This window comes from Muntiacus reevesi, chromosome 6 (assembly GCF_963930625.1).
Source record: "Muntiacus reevesi chromosome 6, mMunRee1.1, whole genome shotgun sequence".
In the NCBI taxonomy this organism is placed as follows: Eukaryota; Metazoa; Chordata; class Mammalia; order Artiodactyla; family Cervidae; genus Muntiacus; species Muntiacus reevesi.
The window spans coordinates 58,721,428-58,747,005 of NC_089254.1; the positions used below are offsets into that span (position 1 = coordinate 58,721,428).

General features: G+C 34.5%; 1 protein-coding gene across 1 annotated transcript in view; it reads left to right on the top strand.

The window, feature by feature from the left end:
* Positions 1–25,578, top strand: part of DPY19L2 (dpy-19 like 2) — an 83,640-nt gene that overhangs the window by 12,337 nt on the left and 45,725 nt on the right. The window contains exons 5-11 of the mRNA XM_065938478.1: positions 4,653–4,773; positions 7,388–7,481; positions 10,170–10,227; positions 12,358–12,449; positions 17,676–17,775; positions 23,406–23,483; positions 24,226–24,312. Coding sequence (XP_065794550.1) covers positions 4,653–4,773; positions 7,388–7,481; positions 10,170–10,227; positions 12,358–12,449; positions 17,676–17,775; positions 23,406–23,483; positions 24,226–24,312 — 630 coding nt within the window. The remainder of the gene's footprint in view (positions 1–4,652; positions 4,774–7,387; positions 7,482–10,169; positions 10,228–12,357; positions 12,450–17,675; positions 17,776–23,405; positions 23,484–24,225; positions 24,313–25,578) is intronic.

Sequence of the window (25,578 nt, forward strand, 5' to 3'; positions counted from 1 at the left end):
GAAAAAGAATTGTTTTTTTTATCTTCACTTATTCTTTCTTTGATGCTTTTTCTGTGGATCCAAGTTTTCTAATCCGTATCTTTCTTATCTCTCTAAAAAATATACAGAGTCTTTCAACTTTTGATTGTTTGAGGAAGTATTTCTCCTTCACTTTTAAAGGATAATTTCACATGATACAAAATTCTAAGTTGGTTTTTATCCTCTCAACTCTTTAAATATTTCATTTTCTTCTTAAATTGAATAGTTTCTGAGAAGTCAGATGTACTTCTTAACCCTTATTCCTTCTTAAGTAAGGCATGTTTTTCTTCTGATTTCTGTAAGAATTTTTCTTTATCTTTAATTTTTTATAGTTTGAATGTTATATGCATATTCAATATATATGATTTATGAATAGGTATAGTTTTTTGGCATTTATCATGGTTGATGTTCTCTAAGCTTTCTGTACCTGTAGTTTGATGTGAGGAAATTCCCAGTCATTGTTTCTATTAATAATATTTCTTCTGCTTCTTTATCTTTTCTCCTATGGCATTCCCATTACATGTATGGTGTACCTTCTGTGGTTGTCCCACAGTTCTTGGATATTCTGTTCTCTTATTTTTGTCTTTTATATTTTTGATTTTCAGTTTTGGAGGTTTCTTATTGAAATATACTGAAGCTCAGAGATTCCTCAGCCAGGTCCAGCATACTAATAAGCACAGCAAAGGCATTCCTGATTTCTGTTGTGTATTCTGTTATAGTGTATAGAGAATGTCTCTGCTAACATTTGCCAGTCTGTTCTTGCATACTCTTTTCTTTATCTGTTAGAGCCTTTAGCACATTAATTATTGTTGTCCTGAATTCCCAGTCTTACAATTTCAACATGCCTGCCATATCTAAGTCTAGTTCTGATGCTTGCTGTTTCTTCAAACTATGTTTTGGCTTTTAGTATACCTTATGATGCCTTTCTTAATAGCTAGCTTGAGGTAGTGGGTACAAAGTGCTGCCACAAATAGGCCTTTAATAGTGGAAGGGAAGCATTCTGTAATTCTGTAGTTAGGTCTCAGTCTTTTGTGAGTCTGTACCTCTGGACTGTGAACTTTGCAAGTGCTTCTTGGTTTTTTCTTTCCCCTTTGGGTACAGCAGGATGACTAGAGTGGGCTGGAGTTGGGTATTTCCCTTCTCTCACATAGAGGGGTGGAGTTGGGTATTACTCTGCCACCCTGTAGTTTAGGCTCTGATAAAACCCTCGCTGGTTAGGCCTACTGGTAGAATAGTCTCCTTCAAGGACAGGCCTTGTTAAGAACAGAGTACTCTGGTGTATTTCAAAATGCTCCTCTTTCCACTTCCTCCTCAGAAACAGATTTTTTTTCTGATATCACTGTAAGAAACTAGTGATCTCCTAGAGATAAAATTCATAGATATGTTGGCATTGTCCCTATTACTGGGTCTTCCTGGAGATTTTGATTCTCAGAATTGTTTCCACTGTGCCTCTAGCAAGTCATCACTTATAATTTAGGTTTTCCGTTTCTCCATCTGGTGCCCATGGAGGTTTCTACCCCTGGATTTTTGCTCCAATAAGTTGTGATTCTCTGTATTTGCCTGTCAACCTTTACAGTCTGGGAGCAGCACTTTGCCTAGTGACCTCATTTCTCTTTTGGATCTAAGAAGAGTTGACTTTTCAGCTTGTTTAATTTTTTTTTTTTTTATTAGAATGGAGTGGCAAATTATAAGCTTCTTACATGCTGGACTTGGAAACCTTGTACTTTTTAAAAAATTTGATTCAATATATTTTATTTCCCTTGAGGTTTCTTACTTGGTCCATGGACTTTGTTTAGTGGGTTTCTTTTACTTTTCAAGTGTTTGAAGATTCATCTTTGTTATTAATTTGTAACTTAAATTCATTATGTTTAGAGAATTTAAAAACCTCGATAAAATTTTTATCTACATACTCCATTTGACCTCTATTGAAGAGAATGTTACTATATATATGTGTGTGTGTGTGTGTGTTGTTTTTTGAGTGTTTGGTTGTTTTTATTGCCTAAAAGTTATCTATTTCTAGGCTGCTGCTTTCCTAGTCCTTTGGCTAGAAAGAGTAGGCCTTTTCTGAATGCCGTGTAAGCCCCCAGTGGTGTTTCTGGTTGCCAGACTCTGACTCCAAATCTGAGAAAATAAGGCAAAAGGAAAGTCCAGGGAACTTGCCACCATGTCATTCTTTGGGTCCTGAGATTCCTAGCTAATGTGCCTTTTTTCTTCTACCTTTCTTCTTATGTTTGATTTATATGATTCACAGAAGTTCTAGTTGTACTTGTAGGAATAGAGAAAAGTACATCCACTCCATTTCCCAAAAGTGGACATTTACATTATTTAAATATTGCCTTTTTAAAAAGCTTCATTTAGTTTAAGTGCTTTTCTAATTTTCCATGTGGTTTCTTCTTTGATCCATTGGATATTTAAATACTGTTATTGAATTTCAAAGAACTTAGGGGTTTCTCAGATTTCTTTCTTTCTTTGATTTCTATAAGTGCTTTTCAATGTAATTTGTGGTAGTAACAATTGTATAGACCTACATAAGATTTAAGATGAAAGAAGAGGTTTTCTGCATCAGCTTTCTCCATATTCCATCTTACTTTTCAGAGGCACTTTGACCTTATTTCCTCTAATGATTATCTGGATAATTCTAGTGAAAACAGAAAAATCAAAGAGAAAGAAAACTATTTGTTGAATCTTCAATTTTAGTTAATGTTGACTTACTCTATGTAAATAAGATAAGGATTTAGCTTATTGGACTAGGCCAAGTTCTTCCAGTGTTTGATAATTATTATTTTTAGTTTTGAGTTATTTTTGAATTTTATATCATTAAACCTCTGGTTTTTGTTCTACTAATTTCTATCAGTATGGTCTTTAAAAGATTAGCTAGTTTTTTCTTTTTACTTATCAAAAAATTTATTGAATAATTTGCACAATTTTCAGTTACTTTGATGTTACGAAGAAGTAATCATGATAATGTAGTTGAGTCATTTTTAAAACTGAAGGCATGTAAATGACAGCCAACAAGGGCTCGTTCAGTCTTATTTTCATATTGCATAGATACAATATGGAGAAGACTTAGCTTTGCTTGCAGCCTTATGTGGTACTTTAGTGTTGAAGTAAATGTCCATACTTTGTGTTCACAAGGAGATTAATTTCTCATCTTAAAATATGAGTTTGAAACAATGTGTTTTAAAAAGGCAAAGGCATTTAATGCTTACTCTATACCAGCACTTATATATGTAAGCTCTAATCTTCCATCACTCTTGTAAGGGGGTCATTAATGTCATTTTAGAGAGGAGGTGGCTGAGGTTCAGAGGCTGAAGGATTACTTCACACCATAGAAACCGTAACTTGTAGAGTCAGAATTTTTTGTTTATTTTGACTTCAAAGTCATGCTTTCTTCCTGTATTAAATGACATCTCATAAAGGAGTATAATTCTAGATTTTCACATACATTTAATGTGACAAATTTTTGTACATTTATGAAAAATTCACAAGTTATAAATTTTAGCAGAATGTCAGTTTTATAAAATTAAGTGATATAGTAAACCTATATTATACATGAAAAGTTTTTTATGATATTTACTGATGTGTATTACATTAACTACTTGTATAATATTGTACAATGAAAAACTGCATGTGTGCATGCTAAGTCGCTTCAGTCATGTCCAACCCTGTGTGACCCTATGGACTGCAGCCTGTCAGGCTCCTCTGTCCATGGGATTCTCCAGGCAAGATTATTGGAATGGTTTGCTGTGCCCTCTTCCAGGGGATCTTCCTGACCCAGAGATCGAACCTAGGTCTCTTACATCTAACCTCCATTGGCAGGCAGGTTCTTTGTCACTAGTGCCACAAGGGAAGCCGCAATGACACTAGCTACCTGTCTTTTGTGCCTAGGGAGAAACTGGAAGGATGGTCACCAAAATAGTAAAAGTAGTTAGTTCTAGATTATTTTTACTTTCCCTTTGAAGTCTTTATTTTTTAACTTGTCCCCCCCTGCCCCCGCACAGTGATCTGCATTATTTTTCTCAAATCTATAAAATTATTTTTTAAAAATAATTTCCCAGGAATCAGCATTTTTTTTTTGTAATTTTTTGTTGCTAATTTCCTTTGTCTTTAAAATTTTTAAAGCAGGTTTCAGATTGGGAAGGATTGGTTAATTAAATCTGCTTAATCAAATGTTAATGCTTAATGGGCATAGGAGCTATTATTCCACGTGCAGTTGTTTTTATAGACTATGAGTTGGTTTTTAGACTATGAAGAGAATAAGTTCAAGGGCCTAAGAGAAATGTTATAAAATACTCCTGTAAAGCTTTGTATGTTTGCTATTAATTATCTTCATATTTTAATTATATACTTAATGCTTGATTTTATAGCTACTATTCTGTTTCAGTTGTTTAAAAGAGTATATTACAGAGATGTCAGTCACAACATAAACTGTGTAGCTGTGCATTACTCAGTAATACACAACTTGATAGTGTGTGTGTATATAAAATTTTTAAGTGACTTGTTTCCCATGTGAAATGATTTAAATAAATTCATCAAAGTTTATAATGTTAAAGGCAGCCATCATAAAATGATATTTTGGAAAAAATTATAATTATGAAGATAATGTATATCTATTATTTTTTTTTCTTTTTTAGGTGATTATAGCCTTCTGCTATCGCACAATTGTGGGGATAATGAATTTACTTGGGTTAGAAACTAAGACCTGCTGGAATGTGACCAGAATTGAACCTCTAAATGAAGTTCAAAGCTGTGAAGGCATGTTTCTTCCTAAAATGCTGCTGTATACTGTCGTTAATGTTTACATAAACATTTTATAATATTATGACTCTCTAAGAATTATCATAAACTACTATGATTGATTATTTTCTTTAAAAACACTATAGAACTGATTCACCTAAATATTTACCTTTACCCTTTAAAGTAATTTTTTGAGAAGGCAGTGTACTTACTAACATGAGTATTAATTTGGAATTTAATTTGAATATTAATATATATCTGTGTAAGGTCATACTGATTATAAGACATTCCTTCATTTCTGAAGGTACAAGAAAGGTTCTGAGGTGGCTTGAATATGTAAATTTGGGGGATGTAGATCAAATATTCACAGTTCTACCTGTAATAGTTAACATAGTTAATGTAAAAATTTAGTCATGCATAAATATTTAAAAATCAGACATGTATAATAAAGATTAGAAGTTCTACTTTTTTGTGCTCTCACAGTCCATGAATAGTTCTAATCAAACTCTTCATATACATCTTCTACATCAGTATCTTTGTCAGAGAACCACTTTTAGAATCATTTAACAGTTTAACAGAATCTGTAATTGTCATTGCTATTTAAGATATTTGTGATTTAGCACTATTACAATCTAAGTATGATGCTGTACCTTGAAACTTTTATTTGCAATCACATGTATCTACTTGTAAAACACTTACATAGTTGTTTTTTTCTTTTTCATATTCTCTACATTGTTTTTTATATATATATTTTTTTCTGTTAACTTGTGTGCAATAACATTCTATTCTCAGAATATATCCTAAATCTGTATTTCCATCTTTCCCTTACATTTTTACTGATTCCCTCAGATGGTCTTTGTAATATCTAAAATAGTGGTGGTAGAGGATATTTGAGGACAGTTAAACTTTTTTGTACAAAGGAATTGAGAGAATGCCTCATAAAATGAGAGATTCAGCCAGCATAGAACCTTTTCTGAGGGTTGGAAAAAATCACCTTACATATGAATATATATATGGTATTTATTAAGTTACCACTAAGTGATAGGTTAGTATTGGCACTTGAGATCCTAAGATAAACCTGGTAAACATGGGGCCTTATCATCACAGATTTTACAGCATAAGAGGAATGTTAGCAGGTACAACTGTGGTGGATATTACAAACAAGAAAATAAGATTGCTGAGGATAAGTTAAGTGTTTCAAGAATAGGGACCAGCATATTCCAAAGTTCTGAAGCAAGAGAGAATTGAAAGAAAGCTAGACTTCCTTGAGCAGTTAGAGAAGAAAACACGGTGTGAAATGACGTTTGGAATGTAAGCAAGAGTCAGATAATGAAGAGCCATTTACTGGCTACAGATATCATATGTATTCATTGAAGAATTTTGACAGATTTTTATTTTTAAAACATGATTTTGGCAATTACATGGGAAAGATAATTAGTAAAGGACAAAAATGAATTCAGTGAGTCCAGGTAGGAAGCTGTTTTGCTCTCAGCAAGTGATTGCAGGAAAGGTAACTGGAAAATGAATGGATTTGAGAGAGAGAAGCAGAAATGAAAGGATTTGATGATTGATGGGAAAGAGGAAAGAGAATGAATTTATGTAATATTGTTGGGTTTCTGGTTTAAGTGATTGAGTCCCTCCATTCAGAATGGTAAGAAACAATATAAAAGTAGCAGATTTGAATTGGTTCATTAATTTGAGGTATCTGAGTAAAGATGTCAAGTGGCTACCTATGTACATACATACAGGAATAAAGTTCTCATTTGAATGTAGACTTGGCATCATCTGTATGTAGATGGTAATTGGAACCACGGAAGTGAAAGAATTTCCTTGAGGAGAATATGCAGATTTAGAAAAGAAGAGGGCATATGACTAATCCTAAAGTAGTTCAGTGTTGAAGGAGGGCATGTATAGGAAGAGGAATTATTAGGTCAGACTGAAAAGGAGTGATCGGAGAAGTAGAAGAAATCAGAAAGGCCAGCCCTGAAATCCTGGCTCCACCGGTTACAGCTAAATAACTTTTGGCAGGTTAAGTTTTCTGTGTTGTTTTATCAACCATTGAAAAACGTATTTTCATACCAGGTATTTTCAAAGATTTGTTCTGAGTATTATGTGAAATGATAATGGAAAAGCACCTAGTAGATTATGTATATGTCAATATATCCCGTGTACATGGTGTTTATACATGGAATATATTAAATATTATGGTCCTGGCTATACACAGTAATGGATCAGTTTATCTCCTATAGACTAAAGCTGCGCCTTAAGGTCAGGGGCCATATCTAAGTCATCCAGGATAAAATTAATGTAATGGATTTTCTCTTGTGATTTATCAAGTAACTCTACAGACAGTTCTAGACACTGAACAATAGGAGCATCACCTAAATAAAATGAAGCACCAACTAATCATTACAGTATGATAATACTTCAGTGGAGAAAAATATAAATGTAACCAATAACACCTCATGTATGGGGAAAGTACTAATGTAACTATTAAATGGAGCAGCAGTCTGAGCCTCAAAGCTTTCATCTAATTCATGAGCTCTTGGTTACAAAGCAGTGAGATAATTATGCTCAATTGCTATATAGTCATTTCCTCATTAAATACTTAATAATCTGTGTCTTTTTAAAGGATTGGGAGACCCTGCTTGCTTTTATGTTGGTGTGATTTTTATTTTAAATGGAATAATGATGGGATTGTTCTTCATGTATGGTGCTTACCTGAGGTAAGACTACTCTATTAAAAGACATTTCGGTGGGATGATAAGAACTTTCTGACATTTGTTGATTAAATTAAAAGGATAATTAACAAGATTAATTGACTAACAGCTGGAAACTTTTAGATTTTATTTTTTTCAAAAATTTAGCCAAATATGCAGCCTCAAAGTAGAGCTAGTCACTAAAACAAAATCTTTAAGCTATTAAAAGCCCTCCTTTTTATCCTTGTGGGGTAATCCAAAGTTATGGATGTGGTATCCAAACTTATGCTCATTAATTTGACAATTATTAGATGCCTACTGTGACTGGGAGCACTATTCTATAGGAGCTAGGAATACAAAAACAAATAATCCCTGTCCTTTTGGAATTTATATTCTAGGAAGTAGACAAAATAAGACCACCCAATTGAAATTTGGAAAAAATATGAAAATACATTTTCCAGAAGAGTTCCAAATTGCCAAAAATATATATAAAATTGATCACCATATTAATTATCAGGAAAATATCCATTTTAACCACAGTGAGATACTATCTCACATCTACTAGATTGACAAAGGGCTTCTCTGCTGGCTCAGATGATAAAGAATCTGCCTGCAATGCAGGAGACCTGGGTTCGATCCCTGGGGTGGGGAGATTGACAACAGGAACTTTTATCCCCAGTTGGTAGACATATTAACTAGTACAACTATTTTGGAAAAACATTGTGCATTATCTAGTAATTTAAATATGTAGATACCTTATAACTCAGCAATTCCAGTTTGAAGTAAATATGCCTAAGAAACTCTTCTACATGTACACCAGAAAATATGAACAATAATATAACATCATTGTCTGTAGTAACTCCAAACTAGAAACAACTTAAATGTCCCCCCCCCAGAGAAATGTACACATTGTAAGTTTATTAGTATAGGGAAATACTATACAACAATAAGAATGAATGAACTATAGCTACAAACATCAACATGGAAAAAAATGTTACAAATACAATGTTGAATGAGTCAAAGCAGGTACAGACTTTGAAAATAGCACAAAATTATATTTGTATAAAGTTTGAACACAGCTAAAAGTAAATGATAGTATGATGCGTGTAGAAGCAGTTATGTTGATAATTACAGAACTCGGATAGTGGCTGTCTCAAGGGATGGCATGTGAGGTGTCAGGATGTGGTCTCTGTTTTCTATTTCAGCAACATATGGTGGTTAAAAGAATATTCAATTTATAAGTGTTTTTGTAAACTATCTGAAAACCTTAATGCACTTTTCCATATGTATGCTATATAGAAAAATATATAAACTCGTCAATATTTTGACGGAAAAGAATTACTTTTAAATTATGCTAACAGGCTTTAAGATGTTCTATTTTAAGTTTGTATTTATTATGCTTTTTTTCAAATACGGAAAATTTTACACTAGACCAAGACATTTTAAAAAGTAGTATTTTTCATTAGGAAAACTACCCATGAGGTGACAGTCTTCTTTAAATTGGTTACACAGTTCCAGGATATCAATACTTTATTAAGCTCCAGTCTTTAAGAAGGACAGGTAGATATAACATATGCTGACTATGAAAGTGTCACCAAAATTGTGAGGAACAAAAGAAATACAGGTTTGGGGGGAAATTTTCTGTTTCTTAACCTTGGCTACTCTCCCCTGCGGGCTCTAACTTGGGACACAGGTATTGTGTTTCTGTTCTTTTGGTGGCTAACGATAAAACTTAAACATGTATACTTAACTTCACCAAGTCTAAAATTGATTGATATCTTTCCTCTTCTTTTTGATCAATACATGGAATTTAGAACATTGTACTTGAAATCAGTTCCTAGCATATTATAACTATTCTAACTATAATAATTAGAAATTTAGTACTTCTAGTACCCCTCCACAGTAGTCACCACTGGTTTTTTTCATGTTGTCAAGTCTTCTTTAGATTTATCTACATGTTCCTAGTTTATATAGGCAGCATTTATTCTTGCTTCTCATACCGTCTTCCTCTCAATCTCTTCTCCAAAGTGTGTCCTTTGTATTTCCCTTAGTGAAAATCTCTTCAAGGTAAATTACTTCCAACTAACTTCCCTCTGCTTGTTTTGTTGAACTCATTCTTCCCTTTTTTCAGTCATTAAACCAGTATTTGTTTTCTGAGTGTGAAGCTATGTATATAATGATGAACAGTACTTTAAAGAAAGGCAACCTTAAGAAATGGTTCTTAATCTTTGATAATTATCAGGCACCCTTGATCTGAGTTTTATATTCTACAGTGTTGCTCGTTGGGACTCAGCAAAACAATATTTGTAGCAGTTTAGATGGTTCAGTTACTGCTACATGAAACTGTTAGACTCTTCATCTCTCAGTCACTGATATCCAATTTGATGACAAAAATTTGCCTCCACTCAGAATATTCAAAGAATGGAGTATATACACTCTAAAGTGCTGGCCTGTGCTAAAAAATATTTTATGTTCACATCTAATATTATACTTAGAAAATATTATTAATACAATAAATTGTAAGATTCAGACTACTTTATATCTATACTTTGGATCTTTATACATTCAAGAGTAAAACATCAACTACATGAGTACTTTTGAAATTTTTATTGTTATTTTATATGGTTTAGTACTGTGGCATTTTAAAATCTAAAGTGATTTTGTGAAAAAGTCACTATATGTGAATTTTGATTGCATATATATATTTTTTTACAGTGGGACTCAACTTGGAGGTATAATTACAGTTTTATGCTTCTTTTACAACCATGGAGAGGTTTGTTTTCTAGAAAATAATTTTTAGAAATAGAAAGGGCAGTATATTAAAGCAGTATTTAATTGTATCTTACTTAGGACTTTGCAATATTTTAAAGAATCTTGTGTTGTAAGTTATTTTAATCATGTTGATCCACATTTTTACATAGTAATTAGAATTTATGATATAAAATATCTTGCCTGGTTTTTAGCATGTATATGTGTTACATATATTTTGTGGAAAAAGGAAATATTATACTTGATGAGTTCAGGCACTTTATATACATTATCTCTACTTCCATCAGACTTTTTAGAGAGGTGGTTGATATCTTCACAGTAGAAGATATGAAATTGAAATTTGGAGAGGTTAAATTACATAGTCAAGATTCCACATTGACTCCATGATGAAGCTGGGTTTCCTCTTATCCTTCTCTCTGACTCTAAAACCTCACTTCTATTACATCATGATCCCTTTAATAACACAAACTGCTGAATTCAAAACAGAAATTAACTTAGTAACTCAGTCCACCAAAACAGTATTCACCTAAAAAGAGCTCATGAAAACTTATTTAGAATATGATAGATTCACTCAACAAAACCAGTACAAAATGTGTGCCAGGCCCTGTGTTAGATGCTGAAGTTTTGGCAGTGAAAAGTGGAAGAATCTTGACTGCTAGTTTTTGCAATCAAAATATGTAATATCTTATGGCACAGATTATTATATAGGGTAGAAGTCTCTATTCATTACTGTTGGGAAAGGTAGATACTTGGTTATTTAAAAAAAGTCAATTAGAGACAAGTGCGTGCTAAGTCTCTTCAGTCGTGTCCGACTCTGTGTGACCCTGTGGACTGTAGCCCGCCAGGCTCCTCTGTCCATGGGATTCTCCAGGCAAGAATACTGGAGCGGGTTGCTGTGCCTTCCTCCAGGGGATCTTCTCGACTCAAGGGTGGAACCTGTGTCTCACATCTCCTGCATTGACAGGCAGGTTGTTTCCCCCTAGCGCCACCTGGGAAGGGAATCATAAAATTATACATAAATATCTTAAATATATTAACTTAAATACATTGTCAGTCAACAATGTGTTATACAAAAAAAATGTGTCTTGTCTTTATGCAAAGACAAGGCTTTTCTTTTGAGTATGCCAGACAACTGGCATTATGTTTTAATTTTCTTATACATATTGTATGTAATTCATCTTCCAAGGTTTACAATTTGGTTTCCTGTAGGAAGAGCAATGAATTTTAAGACTCTTGCAAGGTTATAAGAGTTTAGATTATTTTCTAGAATTTCAGAATTCTTGATATAAAATTTTGTAGTATTTCCATCCATTTATCTGGGTTTACCTGGTGGCTCAGATGGTAATGAATCTGCCTGCTGTGCAGGAGACCCCAGTTCAATCCCTGATTGGGAAGATTTTCTGGAGAAGAGAATGGCTACCCACTCCAGTATTCTTGCCTGCAGAGTTCCATGGACAGAGGAGCCTGACTGGCTACAGTTCATGAGATCACAGTCCCATTTGTCTTGAAAATAGTTTTAAAGACTGTATGAAATTTATTGATAATTAATACTTACATTATAAACATCATATCGGTGATTCCCGAATACTCCTCATTGTTTTTAGGAGTTTGCAATTAACTCTTCCAAAGGTACATTTCACAAATTCAAAGACAATCTTAATTATTTATATGTCTATACTCATTATACTTGTCATGTACAAACTCTTGGTGTTTGTGAATGCCCTAGGTGACATTTGTTTATTTTTTTCTGATCATGCACAAATCATGCATAAATCCCAAAGCCCTGGGGCGCCACAGTTATCACTACAGAGCTGGAATGTGGATCTGGTTTGTTGTTCCCAGAATCCTCACTGTTCCTAACCCTATCATCTTCTTTGTCCTTTGGATGTCCTTACATTTGTCCTGATCTATCTTTCACGTGTTTCTGGACTTGGTAGTTAATGGCTCTCTACCTAATGACTATGTCCTATAAGAGAACTCCAAAAACTGAGAAGCTATACTAGGTATTCAGAAATAAGTAAGTCTAATATGAAAATTACTAAGACCAGCCAGGGCCAACCTACCCATGATTATTAAGTTAATGATGTTTATTGCAATGGAACATAGAGTAAAGTAAGCATTTTATTGATTTCAGGCTACTCGGGTGATGTGGACACCACCTCTCCGGGAAAGTTTTTCATATCCATTTCTTGTACTTCAGATGTACATCTTAACTGTGATTCTCAGGTAATTTTAATTTATAAAACAAATCTAGATAAATTATGAGTTTCTCAAAATTACTTCAACCTATTGTTATAGTTACTAAATTTAGGTTCAATTTTTAAATATTATTCAAAATTAAATTGTATCCAGTTTAAACAAGATCTAAAATCACTATGTTAAAAAAAATTGCTTTCCACTTAAAATAGTTTAGGCTACAGATTTTAGATAATTACATTGTTTTAATAAACTAATATGTATGTGATGATATATATTTGGTAAAGTTACAAGTATCACAGTAATCCATTCAGCATCACAGTAATCCGAGTCTGTGTCCCAACCACTGATGCTGAAGAAGCTGAAGTTGACCAATTCTATGAAGACCTACAAGGCCTTCTAGAACTAACAACATAAAAGATGTCCTTTTCATCATAGGGGATTGGAATGCAAAAGTAGGAAGTCAAGAGATACCTAGGATAACAGGCAAGTTTGGCCGTGCAGTACAAAATGAAGCAGCAGGGCAAAGCTTAACTGAATTCTGCTAAGAGAATGCACTGGTGATAGCAAACATCCTTTTCCAACAACACAAGAGATGACTCTACACATGGACATCACTAAATGGTCAATACCGAAATCAGATTGATTGTATTCTTTGCAGCTGAAGATGGAGAAATTCTATACAGTCGGCAAAAACAAGACCTGGAGCTGACTATGGCTCAGATCATCAGCTGCTTATAGGAAAATTCAGGCTTTAGCTAAAGAAAATTGGCAAAACTACTAGGCTATTAAGGTATGACCTGACTCCAATCCCTCATGATTATACAGTGGAGATGACAAATAGATTCAAGGGATTAGATCTACTGAACAGAGTGCCTGAAGGACTATGGACAGAGGTTCACAACACTGTACGGGAGGCAATGACCAAAACCACCCCAAAGAAAAATGCAAGAAGGCAAAGTGGCAGTCTGAGGAGGCTTTACAAATAGCTGAAGGAAGAAGAGAAGCAAAAAGCAAGGGAGATAGGGAAAGTTATCCCCAACTGAATGCAGAGTTCCAGAGAATAGCAGGGAGAGACAAGAAGGCTTCTTCAGTGAACAATGCAAAGAAATAGAAGAAAATAATAGAATGGGAAAGACTGGAGATCTCTTCAAGAAAATTGAAGATATCAAAGGAACATTTCATCCAAAGATGGGCATGATAAAGGACAGAAATGGTAAAGACCTAACAGAGTCAGAAGAGGTTAAGAATAGGTGGTGGCAAGAATACACAAAAGAACTGTACAAAGAAGGTCTTAATGACCCAGATACCCATGATGGTGTGGTCATTCTCTTAGAGTCAGACATCCTAGACTGTTGAAGTCAAGTGGGCTTTAGGAAGCATTGCTACCAATAAGGGGTTCTGTGATAGCTCAGTTGGTAAAGAATCCACCTACAATGCAGGAGACCCCAGTTCTATTCCTGGGTCAGGAAAATCCCCTGGAGAAGGGAAAGGCTATCCACTCTAGTGTTCCGGCCTAGAGAATTCCATGGACTATACAGTCGCCAAGAGTTGGACATGACTGAGTAGTCGGACACTACCAATAAAGCTAGTGGAGGTAATGGAATTCCAGCTGAACTATTCCAAATCCTAAAAGATAAGGCTGTTGAACTACTGCACTCAGTATGTCAGCAAATTTGGAAAACCCAGTAGTGGCCACCAGACTGGAAAAGGTAAGTCTTCATCCCAATTCCCAAGAAGGTCTGTGCTGAAAAATGTTTGAACTACCGGACAACTCTTCTCACTTTCCATGCTAGTAAGGTTATGCTCAAAATCCTTCAAGGTAGGCTTCAGCAGTAAATGAATTGAGAACTTCCAGATGTACAGGCTGGGTCTAGAAAAGGCAGAGGAACCAGAGATCAAATTGCCAACATTCATTCGATCATGGAGAAAGCAAGGGAATTCCAAAAAACGTATACTTCTGTTGCATTGACTACACTAAAACTTTTGATTATGTGGATCTAAACAAACTGTGGAAAATTCTTAAACAGACGGAAATACCAGACTGTCTTACTTGTCTCTTGAGAAACCTGTATGCATGTCAAGAAGCAACAGTTAGAACCTTACACAGAACAACTGACTGGTTCAAAATTAGTAACGGAGTATGACAAGGATGCATATTGTCACCCTGCTTATTTAACTTATGTGCAGAGTACATCATGCAAAATGCTGGGTTGGATGAGTTACAAGCTGGAATCAAGATTGCTGGGAGAAATACTCACAGCCTCATATAAGCAGATGATACCACTCTAATGGCAGAAAGTGAAGAGGAACTAAAGAGCCTCTTGATGATGGTGAAAGAGGAGAGCAAAAAAACTGGCTTAACAATCAGCATTAAAAAAAATAAATAAGGTCATGGCATCTGGTCCCATCACTTCATGACAGAAGGGGAAAAAGTGGAAGCAGAGGTAAATTTTCCTCTTCTTGGGCTCTGAAATCACTGCGGATGATGACTGCAGCCTTGAATTTAGAAGAAGCTTGCTTCTTGGAAGGAAAGTTATGACAAACCTAGACAGTGTATTAAAAAGCAAAGACATCACTGTGCTAACAAAGGTCCATATAGTCAAAGCTACGTTCTTTCCAATAGTCATGTACAGATATGAGAGGTGGACCATAAGGAAGGCAGAGCACCAAAGATATGATGCTTTTGAACCGTGGTACTAGAGAAGACTCCCGAGAGTCCCTTGGACAGTAAGGAGATCAAACCAGTCAATCGTAAAGGAAATCAATCCTGAATACTCATTGGTGGGATTGATGCTGAAGTTGAAGCTCCAGTACTTTGGCCACCTGGTGAAAAGAGCAGACTCATTGGAAAAGACCCTGATGCTGGGAAAGATTGAAGGCAAAAGGAGAAGAGGGCAACAAAGGATGAAATGGACGGCAGAACTGATTCATTCAGTGGACATGAACTTGGGCAAACTCCAGGAGATAGTGAGGGTCAGGGAGGCCTGCCGTGCTGCAATCCATGGGGTCACAAAGAGTCAGACATGACTTAGCTGCTGAACAACAAGAAAGATTCAAAGGGTTTTGAGAAGCTAATGCTTTTTCCTCTCAATCCTCTTGTACTCTGACTGTTTTCCAATCTGTGGCTCTGATGAAGCATGAAATAAGTTTTTGATGCACAAATGAATTTGGGAAATGCTGAGTTAGATAAGGAGTATCTATGTTCATATGTTTATTAATATTTCTGAACTCCAGATATTTCTAGAGGTTTAACCGAAATTTCATCTCAACTTTTTTTCCAGGACATATGTTTTGGTTGGGATTAACTTTATAAGCATTTCAGAAAATTTGAAATTCTGAGCAACAACATCAAAAACATAAATAGTAGAATGCTATAAATAACTATCATGTAGATAGGTTTCATAGAATGTTATTGAGATCTAGCACCAAATGAAATAGTGAAAAAACTATCCCCTCCAAACTCCCAGGGAAATGGGATAGTGATCATTATTAATGATCACTTATTAGTACCCTTCAAATTTTGCCTATATTAAGATCATTTGTGTACATCTTCTTTCTTAAAACCATAGATTTGTTAATGCAGCACACACACACACACACACACACACACACACACACACACACACACGTCTAAATATACACTTAATTTAGTAAAATGCCACTGAAAACAGAAACCATGCTACATTTATCTCTTTAACCATGGAGCACTTAGCCCACTGTCTTGTAGCCTTTTAAAGCCCTTTATGTGTTCACTTAAAGAAGATATATAAAGGGAAACTGGGGTAGTACCAACCTCTAAAAAGGTGCAGACTACCTTACCTACATGAAAGGTTTTTTTTTGGATTGAATTTGGATTTGGGAATCTAATTTTTATCCATTTATTTTTCCATTTGTTTAAATTTTTTGAAGTGATATTAGTCTGACCAGGCAAAGATTTCATGGAAGGAAATACATTAATTAGAACACTTAGAATTGTATGCTTGAATGCATGTGTTATACTCCACACTTTCAGTTCAGTTCAGTTTAGTCGCTGAGTTGTGTCCGACTCTGTGACTTTATGGACTACAGTTTGCCAGGCCTCCCTGTCCACCACCAGCTCCCAGAGTTTACTCAAACTCATGTCTATTGAGTCAGTGATGCCATCCAACCATCTCATCCTCTGTCATCCCCTTCTCCTCCCACCTTCAATCTTTCCCAGCATTCAGGGTCTTTTCAAATGAGTCAGATCTTCACATCAGGTGGCCCAAGTATTGGAGTTTCAGCTTCAGCATTAGTCCTTCCAATGAATATTCAGGAATGATTTCCTTTAAGATGGACTTTAGTCAAAAGTAATTTTTATTTTATAACCATAACTGAATACTTAATATATTTCGTGATATATTACTAAACAGTATGATCATTAAAATTTTTACTTTTGAAAATTTATGTACCATATTATAACAATGTATCACCTTTAGAAAAATAACAGAGTTTTATAATTTACACAAAATGTTTGCATTTCTTTTTTTCATATTCTAAAAGATACTAAAGTATTATGTGGTAAAAGGTATTGGTTACTGATATATCTCATAATTGAAAAATGGACAGTTTAAATTTCAATATGATTAGTTTAACTGTATTCCAGAATCATTCCTTTGAAGTCATTGTTGAAAATGTCCTTTAAATTTCCCTCTTAGTCATTAGCTTATAATTTCACCAACACTTAACATTTTTCAAAACTTAAAAGTGGTGGTATATGAAAGCTACTGCTGCTCATAAAATGTAAATATCTCGAGGTATGCAAAGTCAGTTCACATTCTATTTTCTGACCTTCTCGCTGGAGTATTAAAATGTCTAATGTCATGCATTGTTAAAGGAAAATAAAGTTTTAGTTGAATATAGCTGTTTTACAGTATTGTATTAGTTTTAGGTGTACAGAAGTGTGATTCTTTATTTTTATGGATTATACTCTGTTAAAAGTTAATTGCAAAATAATAACTGTAATTATTGTGCTATATGTTTAAAATACTTACTGATAAACTAGATATAATATCTTATTTAAAGCTCTAATTTTGATTGTTTTATTATAAGAATTTTTAGAATTTGACTATTTTGTTCTTTTTAATGTGTTTTTAAAAGTTAACTGTATTTTGTTATCTTACATCAAAGGTAAGGAGATCATTAGATTTAACATTTTGTAACCAGTCTTTCAGTTCAATGATAGGCTACTTTTATATATAGTAAAACTTATTGGTGTCAATTTTCTTCATTAAGGACCACGAACAATAGTAGAAGGCACTTTATTGCTCTCTGCCTTTCCAATGTTGCTTTTATGCTTCCCTGGCAATTTGCTCAGTTTATACTTTTTACACAGGTAAGATGATTTTAAACTAATTTAAGTCAAATACAAGATGTATTTGGTTGTTTCCATATAAAAAATTTTTTTGTTGAGTATAGTTGATTTACAATGCTGTGCTAATGTCTGCCATACAGCAGAGTGATTCAGTTATGCACATACATACATTCTTTTTTAAATGTTCTTTTTCATTTTGGAGAAATTTTATATGTGATTATATTTGTGTCCTAATAGATTTTCAAAATATTGAATGATTATAAAGTTGACATACGTGTTTGATTTTTAAAAAATTACATAATCCTACCTTCTGTTAATGTGTTGGTTAGGCAGATATTAAAGGTCAACCTGTAAAAGAGAACTTTTGTTCTTATTTTAATCCATAATATTTCCTATTGATATTTGAGGTGATCTCTGTAAATCTACCTGTAGATTCTCCTTTTGCCTGACTAATCATTTTAGGTGCCAAGCTACATAACATGATAAGGGCCACTTTAACTCTTCATGCTAGGGGATTTCTGCTTCTAATCCAGCTAAATGTTGGTTGTTTTGTCTGAAGAGCAGAATCTTACTGGACACCACTTCTCAGAGCTTTAATCTTGATATTATGGAGTAAACTGAGACCATATCCTGTTACCCCAAACAACTAAGTAATTAATGGCAAGAAACCGAACTGGGGAATCTGAAAGTGAAAGTGTTCATCACTCAGTTCAGTTCAGTTGCTCAGTCGTGTCCGACTCTTTGTGACCCCGTGGACCGCAGCACACCAGGCCTCCCTGTCCATCATCAACTCCTGGAGTTTACCTAAACTCATGTCCATTGTGTCGGTGATGCCATCCAGCCATCTCATCCTCTCTCGTCCCCTTCTCCTCCTGTCCCCAATCTTTCCCAGCATCAGGGTCTTTTCAAATGAATCAGCTCTTCACATCAGGTGGTCAGTTGCCAACTATTTCCAGCCCCATGGACTATAGCCCACCAGGGTCCTCTGTCTATGGAATTCTCCAGCCAAGCCTGCTGGAGTGGGTTGCTATACTGGGGTATCTTCCCTGACCCAGGGATCAAACCTCGTTCTTCTGCACTGCGGTCAGATTCTTTACCATCTGAGCCACCAGGAAAGCAGAGTAAAAGGTCAATTTTGATGAAATTTCCTACTATGAATTTTTGTTAGAACTCCTTTCCACTTAACAAAAACTGATAATGTATAATGGTATTCTTTATTGGCAGTGAGAAATTCTGCCAAGAATCTTTTGTATGTGGAAATATCTATAAAAAATGAAGCTACAATCTCAACCTAGTTTATGCCACATGTCTAAAGCATGTTTAGAATATTCACTCTGCCTTACTTCCTTATATTTGATCTATAACTATTAATAACACAGAATGTCTGTGGTTTTCATTATTTGCATATGCCAACATAGTAGAATAGATTTCCAATGTACATCATTGCCTTGCAAGCAAATGTGTTAATTTAAAACACATTTGATACACATGCTGATAAAACTATTTAGTTCCTTGGGTAATTTTGATATTGCCTTAATGATTTTTTATCCATTTAAAAGATATACTAGACTTTTAGTTTTTTTAATTTTTATTGAGATATAATTAACATTTTATAAAGTGTACAGTGTATTGATTTGATATGTTATTACATTACAATATGATTATCACCTGATTAGTATCATAGTGTTAGTTAACTCCTCTATCAAGTCACATAATATTATTTCATTTTTTGGTGAGAACATTTAAGACCTAGTCTCTTAGCAACTGTGAATTATAGTATTGTATTGACTGTAATAGTATAGTATTGACTGTATATAAAATACTATAAAAATATATAGTATAGTATTGACTGTAATAACTATGTGATACATTAGATTTCCAGCACTTATTCATCTTCTCAGTCTCGCTCAGATGTGTCTGACTCCTTGCGATTCATCTTCTAGTTGCATACCCTTTGTCCAACATCTCCCTCATTCCCCTACCCCCAAGCCCCCAACCAACATTCTGCTCTCTGTTTTGACTCTGAGGTTCTATGGCCTTGCTTGAGCTTGCTCCATGAGGCACTTGATAATGTGTTGAAAAGAGGTTTGCTGAAACATTTGTGCCCTTGCCTTTTTTTCCACACCACCGGCAAGTAAGTTTCTTTAGGGTGAAGATAGCATTGGCCCTCTGGTACCCATTGAATAGATTTGAATTTATAGATTCATTTTCAGAAAATTGTACTTTAAGCTCTAAGCAATTAAGTTATAAGCAAATTCAGGGAAACTATATTCAGGTAATTTGGTTATTACTTGAAAGTCATCAACCGTCTTCAACTGGTACCTCTTGAAATAAAAATCTCTTTGGAATTCTTAAATGAATTATCCATCATTGTATTACTTCTACAACAAATCCATAATCTGGTCACTGCTTAATGTTAAATTGCATGGGACTTTTCAAAGACCCAAACAAAAGAATTCCTGGGCCCAGTCATAATTGTTATTGTGAGTGCAGCCATCTAAAATACAAGAAATGCTAATACTATAATTCACAGTTGAGCTGTGCAATTTTTAATGAAATAAAATACAACCAGAATAAAATGTCATATGGTTAGAATCATATGTCACTTTTTTAGACTGTCTTCTTTCACTTAGCCATATGTATTTTAGGTTTCTCCATGTCTTTTCATGAAGTGATAGCTTTTTTCTTTTTACTGATGAATAATATTTTGTTGTCTGAACGTACCACAGTTTGTTTATCCATTCCTCTCTTGAAAAAATCATGACTAGTCACCAAATAACATGATTTGAAATGCTATAAAAATTCATGTGAAGGTTTTGAGTGGGCAAAAGATTTCAGCTCAGTTGGGTGAGTGCCCAGGATTATGATTGATGGAGTGTATCGTAAGACTGATCTTTTAAGAAATTGCCATTGTGTCAAGTTTTTGAGTTTCAGCCACTCTAATAGGTGTGTAGCAGTGTCTTGTTTTTCTGATTTACAGTTCCCTAATGTAGTATTGCCTTTCAATCTTCATATGTGCTTATTTGCCCTCTGCGTATCTTCTTTGGTGAGGTATTTGTTCTGATATTTTGCCCATTTTTAAATTGGGTTATTTGTTTTCTTATTTCTGAGTTTTGATAGTTCTTAGTATTTACATGCTTTATTTATTTACAGACCTTTATTAGATATGAGTTATGTAATTATTTTCTCATAATACCTGGCTTGTCTTTTAGTTTTTTTATGGTGTCCTTTGTGGAGCTGGAATTTTTAATTTTAAGAAAGCTCAGTTTATCAGTTTTTTCCCCCATGTATTATGCTTATGCTTATCTATCTAAAAACTCATCCTTAAATAAGATCACCTTGATTTTCTCCTACATTATCTTTTAGAAGTTTTTTAGTCCTGGCTTCTACATTTAAATCTAAAATAAATTTGAGTTAGTTTTTTGAAAGATGTATAGGTCTAGATTTTTTTTTTTTTTAATACATGCATGTCCAAGTCTTCCAGCACGTTTCACTGAAAAGACTGTCATTTCTTCATTGAATTACCTTTGCTCTGTTGTCAAAGCTCAGTTGCCTGTGATTGTGTGGATCTCTTTTGGGACCCTCTGTTTTATTCCTTTGGTCAGTTTGTTTATTTTTTCTCCAGTACCATGATGTCTTGATTACAGAAACTTAAGTCTTAAAGTCAGTTAGTTTCAGACTGTATTTAAGGATTTACTCTGCCCTTGGTTATAAGCAGTTTTTACTACAACATGCCTAAGTGCGGTTGGGTTTTATTTGTTGTAATTTATCCTTTGCTGGGGGCTAGTAAGGAAATGGCAACCCACTCCAGTATTCTTGCCTGGAGAACCCCAGGGACAGAGGAGCCTGGTGGGCTACTGTCTGTGGGGTCACACAGAGTTAGACACGAATGAAGCAACTTAGCAGCAGCAGTAATACTTTATGCATCAGGGCTTGTTTTTTTTATTTTTTCTGTAGAGTTTGGTAACTTCTTGGGTAAAATGTCTTCTAAGTATAAATCCCTCAACCTTTTCTGAGATGTAAAGTATGATCTTTACACTGTATGTTTTACATCTGTTACATTCTTTCATATGTTGTTCATCCCTTTGTCACTTTGTACTTTCTTCTGACCTCTCTTTCAATTTATCACGTTTTTGTTTGCTTGTGTTTCACCTGCTTTTAAATCCATCTTTGACTTCTTATTATTGATTATTGTAATACTAGTTGTATATCTTTCTTTTATTTTTTATGGCTTTGAGTACCTTCCTGGAATTTTCAATCTTATGTATTATTTCTGTGCATATGTGAAACATAAAGTCTGTGTCTGATGATGCCAGACATGTTTTTGAGTGATTTGTGAGCTAAGAGTAGTTTTAATATTTTTATAATGTTGTTTAAAAAACATAGAAGAATATACAGTTGAGTCTGTATGTGGCCTATAAATCATAATACGTTGACTATCTGGCTTTTTCCATAAAAACTTTGCTGACCCATGAGCTAGATTTAGATTCTTTTTAGATCTGTTTCTGTTGTCTTAGTGATAATGCCATATTTCCTCCCATATCTGATTAGTTTTGATATGGTATTAGACATTGTACATGAACAATTGTAGAGTTAATTTGAGACTAAGATGATATTCACTTCTTCCAGAGAAAATTAAATTTTCATCTAGCAGGCAAATACAGGGATTGACAATCTTTAATCATACTCCTGCAATCAGAGAATGAGCTAATTCAAAGATGGGGTTCAGTATTTTGGAGGGATGCTTTGATTTCTGGTTGCCTCTCATATAAGAGCTTCCCAGGTAGCTCAGTGGTAAAGAATCTACCTGCCAATACAGAGACACAGGAGACATGGGTTCAATCCCTGTGTTGGGAAGATCCCCTGGAAGAGGAAATGGCAACCTGCTCCAGTATCCTTGCCTGGAGACTCTCTGTTCAGAGGAACCTGGTGGAGTGCAGGCCATGGGATTGCAAAAAGTCAGACACGACTGAGCGACTGAGCGCTCACGCTTATAGTATAACTCTTGGAAGTCCCAAACCAAATCTTGGGGACTTAGCAGAGATCTCACTCTTGGGAGTACCTGGCTGCTGAGTATGTAGAAACCTCTCAACTGCCTCTCAGCTGGTGGGCATCTGCTGTTGATGGAATTGGCAGATGCCTCTGGAAGAAAAGTCATCCAAAATGTCATGCGCATCTGTGTAGATTTCTATCTTTTCTCTGGTCTTAGCTTCCTAATTCTTTTTCACCTCATTAGTAGTCTGTGGCTTTCATACAGGTTGTTGTTGTTTAGTTGCTAAGTCGTGTCTGTCTTTTTTGCAACCCAATGGACTGTAGCCCGCCAAGGTTCCTCTGTCCATGTGATTTCCCAGGCAGGAATCCTGGAGTGGGTTGCCATTTTCTTCTCCAGGGTATCTTCCCAACAGGAATTGAACCCACGTCTCCTGCTTGGCAAGCGGATTCTTTACCACTGAGTCACTCGGAAGCCCTTTCAAACAGATAGTTTTAGTATTTTTTCGAGCTGTTCTAGTCACTAGTGAGGAGGTTGGTTCACATTATTCTGACTTCAATTATTAGAAATATGACTGTCCTCTTACAATTACTTTGTTAATGAATAGGGAAATGCTTTTCTATATTTTTTTTACTTCTGCTTTTTTATGTTTTTATTTCAGATAGCCTCATTATTTCCTATGTATGTTGTGGGGTACATTGAGCCAAACAAGTTTCAGAAGATAATTAATGCGAACATGGTAATGTTTTAAATACTTATAAGTCATATATTAAAATAAGATTTCAGAGTTTATAAAACAGAACTGACTGTTTTATATACCTCCTCTCAGGTAGTATTTAATACATATGATGTTGATAATATTAGAAGGATAACTGAATGACATATTTTAGCAACTTTACTTTCAACTGGACTGCAGATGTTTTGTACCCAATGAAACTTTAAAATTTTTTGTTTTATTATTATTGTTGCTACTTTTGAAACTGCCTTTTCTCTCTGAGACCTGAGATTTTTTAATACTTTGCATGACTATGATACTCTGTAAATGTTTTTCCATTATTGTTTTTATATTAGTTTCCAAACACATCTCCTTTAAGAAAATAAGAAGTGAAAATTAAAGAATGTAAAATAAAACTTCCTTATTGAGAGAAGTCCTCAAGTAGTTTAAGGAAACTCAGATTAGAAAACTAATACTTATAACTAAGTCTTTCTTTTTATAGCATTCCATTATTAAATTGGTAGAAATAATAGCTTTTTCTTTGTGCCAAGTTGCAAATGAGAAAAAAATTAAATTCTGTCATATAGTATTTATGGTGTTGAAGATACTTAGAGCCTGTCAGTGTGTTGAAATTCTTGGTCAAGATCTATTTATTAATATTCTATGCAAATAAATTTTATATTAGAAATGACTATATCCTTGTAGACAAAGTATGCATTATGATATTTATCTAATAACTATAAAATGTGTTTTCTTCAATTTTCAGATTTCAGTTTTCCTTTGTTTTGTATTCATGTTTGGAAATCCAATGTATTTATCTTCTTATTATTCTTCATCTCTGTTAATAACATTGGTGAGTGTTTGTTAAGCTCATAAAGATTTTTTTTATACCTTCAAATAGCAATTTTAACCATTTAGTATAGGTTAGGAAGAATAAATGGGTTTCCCAAGTGGCACTAGTGATAAATAATCTGCCTGCCAATGCAGGAGATGCAAAAAATGTGGGTTCAGTCCCTGGGTCGGGAAGATCCCCTGGAGTAGGAAATGGCATCCCACTCCAGTATTCTTGCCTGGAAAATTCTATGTACAGAGGAGCCTAATGGGCTATATCATGAAGTCACCAAGAGTCAGACAAGACTGAGCACAACAGCAATTAACAAGAACAAATAGGTCCCTTTCTGGGTTATTACTCACTTGCAAAGTTTTTCCAAGATACTGCTTTTCTCTATCTCATCCTTAAAAAATAATGTAAGGAAGGTTTACCTTTTTAAGCCAATACCCCCAGTAAATATTTTTTAAATAATAAAGTAATGACTTACTTTTTAAAATATGCCATAATTTATGATAAAAATTATTTATTTCCTTCTAAGTCACTTCAGTAGGCTAAATACTTATTGCAGTGACACTGCCATTGCCCAAAGCATTTTTGGAATTCCTCTGAATTGCCTTCACAGACTGTGGCACATTCTTTTGAATATCCTCAATGGTGGCAAATGTTCGTCTTTCAAGGGTGGATTTGATTTTTGGAAATGACCAGTCTTGTGACTAAGGTGGGTGATTGGACTGGGTAATACAGATCTTGATCAAAATATGGTGTGACAAAAAGTAATAAGACCGATTTTCTTGCACCCATAAGGAAATAATCCCTGAATTATAAAGTTTATAAAGAGGAGTTCCAAACTGTTTTGAGCAATGGCAACATAATTAGAATAAGTGTATAGTCTCCTCATGTAACTTACTTTCATGGACTAACTCTCATTTGCAGTTATATTTGGAATGGTGGTTCAGTAAATCAGTTTTATTACCTTATAGTCACACTTTTGATGTTCATATGACAGAACCTGGAATGTTCTCCTTCACTGGAAGGTTCCTGGGATACTCCCTTTCCACAGCGATCAGAAAATGATAACTTAATACAGAAATACCAAAATATAGCACTTTTCCATGTATGGTGCATCGATTGGATCTTTTCGAGATTTAGGGTTCCCCCCCACTTTTCCAAGTTGAAGTATCGTTGTTTCACAGTGTTGTGCCAATTTTTGCTGTAGAGCAAGGTGACTCAGTTACACACACACACACACACACACACACACACTTTATATATATATATATATATATA